At 40.5% G+C, this 6,000-nt stretch overlaps 1 protein-coding gene across 1 annotated transcript in view; it reads right to left on the minus strand.

Moving 5' to 3' along the window:
* Positions 1-2,451, minus strand: part of MOSPD2 (motile sperm domain containing 2) — a 50,102-nt gene extending 47,651 nt beyond the window's left edge. Inside the window, exons 1-2 of the mRNA XM_075196994.1 lie at positions 2,399-2,451; positions 621-776 (exon numbers count right to left, since the gene is read on the minus strand). Of these exons, the coding sequence (XP_075053095.1) occupies positions 621-666 (46 nt within the window). The 5' untranslated portion in view covers positions 667-776; positions 2,399-2,451. The remainder of the gene's footprint in view (positions 1-620; positions 777-2,398) is intronic.
* Between the last annotated feature and the right edge of the window lie 3,549 nt (positions 2,452-6,000).

The raw sequence follows: 6,000 nt of genomic DNA on the forward strand, positions 1-6,000 counted from the left end.
CGGCCTTGCTGTCTGGTGAAATACTGAATGTCTCTCTTACAGATACTGTACACATGCTTTCAGGGAGATGGAGTCTGACTTCACATTACTTTACAAATCAGATGTTATATTACACAGCATTAGTCACACAGCTGTGTACATATAAATACAGGCTCTGTTGGGACACTCACTAGAATGTGAATGAAGTTGCTCCGCCATATATAGCACCACTAATTCCGCAGCGCTGTACAGAGAACTCCTTCACATCAGTCCCTGCCCCGTTGGGGCTTACAGTCTAAATTCCCTAATATACACCTACACACAGACAGACAGAGAGAGACTAGGGTCAATTTGTTAGCAGCCAATTAACCTAGCAGTATGTTTTTGGAGTGTGGGAGAAAACCGGAGCACCCAGAGGAAACCCACGCAAACACGGGGAGAACATACAAACTCCCCACAGATAAGACCATGGTCAGGAATTGAACTCATACCCCAGTGCTGTAAGGCAGAAGTGCTAACCAAAACACCACCGTGCTGCCCAACTATGATTACTTTAATACTTAATATTTTTTGTCACACTGGCAAATCTGAAGTGAACTGAGTGCAGAATCACTTGTTTACAAACATTAAGGGTTTCATACCGTTAACAGCGATGTCTTTTCTCCACCTGAAGCTCTCATCGATCATCTTCAGAGTCTCCTCTACCACGTTATGCCTCCACAGCAGATAGCTTTCCACCCAGGCATCATCCTTCTGTAGTCTTTCCACGTCACGGGAATCATATTTACTAGAACCCTCTAGAAGTGAAACAATGATTTACAAATCAACCCCATTAAATTACACATGAGGGGACAGAGGACCAGTTAAATAAAAAACAAAACAAAAAAAAAACAACATGAAAAAACCCATTTAATTTGCATTGGAAATATGGAGAGATGTCCAAGTTCAGCAGGAATGACACAGAGCAGCTCTAATGCTGCTGCTAGTAGATCCTTGCAAGCTGTTCATAGTCGGACATTTATTTAATGAAACCTGGAATTTCCTTTTCCCCTATATAAGAATGGATCGCTATAAGGAACCCATACTTGTCTTTTGGCTTGAAAAAGTCTCATTGCAGAGACAAAATGTGTCGCCTAGTCTTTCTGAACTTACTTACTATTAGCTTTATGGACCTGGACACTCATTCAAAATACTATAGCGGAAGAATCTTATGAGGAATCATTCATTGCCATTTCATGTTTCTGCCCGGGCAGATTTCCTGCACACAGCATATCTGGCTATATGCTGACAGCTGTAAGCTGCAGGAGAGGGTTTATCGGATAGCTGTGGAGCAAGAGCACTAGGAGGATTCAGCTCCATATTCTTAAGGACACTAATAACAGCGGGTAGCTGTTCAGCTAACCTAGTCTCTATATCGGAGAGCCGTGATACAAGCAGGAAAGAGGGGATTATGAGTATCGTTGGTTTTCACCATTCCCACTTATTTCTGGACTGATAACAGGCTTGCTAATTCTGATACTACCTACTCTGCATTATTACCTTTCATCATCATCAATTTATTTATATAGCGCCACTAATTCCGCAGCGCTGTACAGAGAACTCATTCACATTGATGCTCTTAGCCATTTATGCATGTTTATGTGACTTTGAATCCGGACACTAAAGATCAGTTCTTCTGCCGCTATATGTGCGAATGACAGGTTTCGTTTTTGCTCAGGAGCTCCTTATATATGTCACTGCTTTTAGGAGATATTGTCTCCGTGTTTAATATTGGATACAATTAATTTATGTGCAATAAATACATTGTTTTTATTTCTGCCCTGGTTTTTGATTTTTTTTTATAATTACTGACTCTCGATTGTATTTTAGCGCAGTTGCTTTGTTTGCTGGGATTTGTCCAGCCTTGGGCTACATTGTTAGATAGTATTCATTTGAATGGGCCACAATAACATGCAACTTGTTTAAACAAGTAAAATGCGTAGGGTTTACTACAGGAAAAGGAGGAATCTCTTTGCTGTTATGACATACCTAAAAAGTCCCCATGGGGCAGAGGATCCCCCGTAATTTCTTGTAGCAACACAGTCCCTGCACATTTAGTATTTGTCTTCCTCAGTGTCTCTTTCAAGACTAAGCTGCTCAGCATACAGGCACAGCTGACCAGCGAATCAGAGCGAAGCCCTTCATTCCGATTCCCTGCCTGACGAACCTCACTAACGAATGCAGAGTCTCACTGTGAAACCTAGTACAATACGGAACAGGTAGTAGTATTTCTGTCCTGGGTCTCCCTGTATCTGATCTGCTGCCCGCGAGCCGCCTGTTGTGCACCACTGGTATAGATAGTGCGAGCATCAATTTCTCTGTGCAGAAATAGAACATGTGGTAAACACTGCATTTATATGAACATAGTATATATGCAAACCTTGTAAATATTCTTGAGTAAATCTCTTTCTGGTCTCATGAACCAGCTTCTCCTTTTCCCCTCCTCCTTCATCTATATAAGAATATATATAAGAATGAACCGAGACATGACATCTTCATCCATCTTTTGGCTTGAAAAAGTCTCATGCCTGAGACGAAACGCGTCGCCGCCTAGTCATCTACTTATCCATTTTATTTGTTGATTCTGAGTATACATCGATATATGGCATAACGGACTTACTGTTTGAGGAACTATTTCACACTACTCTTCGTTTTCTGCCTGGGCAGATTTTTTGAATGCACAGTTTTCTGTCACATGTTGGCAACTACCCAATCACGGGAGAATTGCGGTTTATACCGCTAGGAGGACTCACTTGCAGGAGGATTCCAACACTAGCAGCGGATAGCTGTAGGGGATCTTATTCCGGAGAGCCGCATATTAACAACATAGAAGAGGGCCGTGAGTACATATGGTCTACACTCTCTATTATATGCTGGATTTAACAATTGACTTTCCTATACCGGGATATCCGAGTGTTCATTACCTCTATACTTGCTCCCAGGACATATCTGCAACTGTGCTAATCAATATGACGAGTTAGTGTGATTATTTATGCCCTATTGTCTACATTGCAATTAATTGCCATAGAACCAACAGAATCACCCTTTTTACATTAGGAGTCATATCTCCTTATTTTATATTGGATGTCTATATATGTTTATAATAAATTGTTAACATTTATTCTGCCTTGGTCTTTGTACTTATTTTAATTGGCTACACCTGTATGTATTCCTAGCGCTGTGTTTTCTGTTTTTGATTTCACTGTGAAACCTAGTACAATACGGAACAGGTAGTAGTATTTCTGTCCTGGGTCTCCCTGTATCTGTTCTGCACCACTGGTACAGATAGTGCGAGCATCAATTTCTCTGTGCAGAAATAGAACATGTGGTAAACACTACATTCATATGAACACAGTATATATGCAAACCTTGTAAATATTCTTGAGTAAATCTCTTTCTGGTCTCATGAACCAGCTTCTCCTTTTCCTGTGGAACAAAATGAAGAGTTGAATGAATAAAAAGTTTAAAAAGAGTTAGAAATGTTTTAATTTTATTATAGCACAAAAAAAGGCTACAATAAAAAACAATTCGAGGAATCCACAATATGTCAAATTTGTTTTTGTTTATCTAATGACCCAATTTACTTCTTTATAGGCACAGCACAAAACATTTTCCCACTGAAAATTTAAACAGGAATAATATGTATTGCTTTCCATAGATTCCAGCAGCCTTTAAGTCAGGAATTGTGTGGAAGTTGGTTTGTCAAACGTGTAGTGAATGGGGTCTAATACACTAACTGTTATCAGAGCTGCAATTGACCACACTCTGAGTTTTATTAGTGTTCTTTTATATTTAGTTGTCCTTGAGGTATCAAGGATGGTGTTGATGTAGCTCTTTAGAAAACTTGTCAGTGAAGAGGGAAGGGGGGGTGGGTGGGGGGGGGGGGGGCTGCTTGCTAGCAGACAATCAGGGCTGCTGAGAACCTTTGCTGCCGGCCACAATAGACTCCTCAATAAACTACATGCCGACCGGGCCAAAATAAATAAATGTATTGTATACATAGCATGTTTTATCGTCATAAGACCAGGAAGAGCATACAGCTTTCACAGCCATCTAAAATAGACAGAAACACACACAACATAGCTGCACATAATTAACAGGATCTACTGGACCCGTTCAGCTCAACTGTTACTGCTGCCGACATCTCTGTTCCGCTGCTGAACCCAATGAGCTCAGCTCTCATTGTCCCGGCCATGTGTCCAAGTTGTGGAGCCTGTCATTTCCATTAGCCCTGACAGGGGAGCCTTCTGGTTCACTTCCTACCATCCAACTGCTCCCTCAGTGTCTCTACAGCTAGCACACCTTCCCATTTACTCCCACTATCTGTTGTGGTCTCACAAGGTTCTGTTTTCTGCCCTCTCCTTGTCTCCTATATACATACCTTCTATTAGTCGACTAATTTGCTTATTTGGCCACCAGAATCCCCAAAACTCTCTCTCTCCTCCCCAGAACTCTCCCTTTTTCTAAAAAAATTTGTGATCAACAGTTTCTCTGCTACCTCTGCATGGATTTTCCTCAAATCTCGGTCACTGCCAAAACCACCACAATTCCTCAGTCTCCCAAGCCCACTGTCTTAATATGAAACTTGACTTCTCTTTATTACTCACATTTAATCTCTCTCACAGTCCTGCTGCCTCACCTTCAAACTATTACTAAAACGTGCTGTTTTCTTACCTACGATGGAACCAAAACTCGTATCCATTCTCTCTTCACCTCCCACCTTGGCCAAGGCTCACCCTGTCTGCTATTCCCATCAACCATCTCTCTATACAAGATCTTACTATTTCACCACTCCACATGCATCAAACCACTCTGCAAATTCCTAAACAGACTCCTCACATCATTCAGCCAATTCACATGGCCCTTAAACAAACAAAAAAAAAGCACCACCAACCTTTCATACACCTCAAACCTCTTATTTAAATATTCTCCATCATGCACTCAAAGATCTACCTCTGACCTCCTCCGCATCAAATACTCCCACCTACAAAACTTCATCCATGCTGGTACCCACCTATAGAATTCTCTGTCATACCCAATCTGACTATCCCCCAGTCTTCAAATCTTATACGCTCACTGAAACCCCAAGACTTTATTAGATCCTATATAATTCAGACTGGTATACCCTCACAACTATCCCAATCTCTACTCCAAACTACATTTACTCCTCTGGTCTCAGCTGTGCCCTGTTCTCATTAGATTGTAAGCTCTCATAAGTACAGCCCCCCTAACCTTTGATTTCATGTCTGTACATATTTTGTCTACCTTGTATGTCCCTATTTTATGCATGTCTGTCTTTTAGCGCTGCAGAGCACTTTGGCCCGTAACAAATCAGCGACAATAACAATATTAACATACTTAACACGTAAGACAGCGTACTACACAGTACAGGCCGCAATTACCACAAACTCATAACAAATTAATATATTAAATATAGACAATAGATATTTGTGAAAGTCAGTGCAGGATGCATTTATAAAGATCTATGGTGGGAAAGTGGACCATAGAAATGGGTAGAACTAGTGGAGAGATTTTAGTCCGAATGTAGCAAAGTTTCCTGCTCAGAGACAACAGCACAATGCTTCAAATAATTCAAGATCTCTTCACCAAATCATACTTTAGGCAGCGTAACTAACAACAATTTTCCCAGAAACATTATTTCTATATATTGCCAACGAATGTGCCAAGTCTTTGCCTCTGGAAGAGCACCAACTCTCGTTCTGCACACTGAATACCATTCTCTCTTAGGCCTTAAAATATTTACTTAACAGACCTGAATACAATACAGTAAAATTACATTATAACCATGTTCAGTGGTCATGTCATGGGTGGGGGAGTACAGCCCTTATACCAATGACATACTACACATTATTACAGTCAATTATACAGTACGTAGAATGATACAACAAGAAACATTTACAGAAAGAAAGACACAAACTGTCAATTAGTATTTATATAGTCGTTATAAAAACTACTCTAACA

This window comes from Mixophyes fleayi, chromosome 2 (genome assembly GCF_038048845.1).
Source record: "Mixophyes fleayi isolate aMixFle1 chromosome 2, aMixFle1.hap1, whole genome shotgun sequence".
In the NCBI taxonomy this organism is placed as follows: Eukaryota; Metazoa; Chordata; class Amphibia; order Anura; family Limnodynastidae; genus Mixophyes; species Mixophyes fleayi.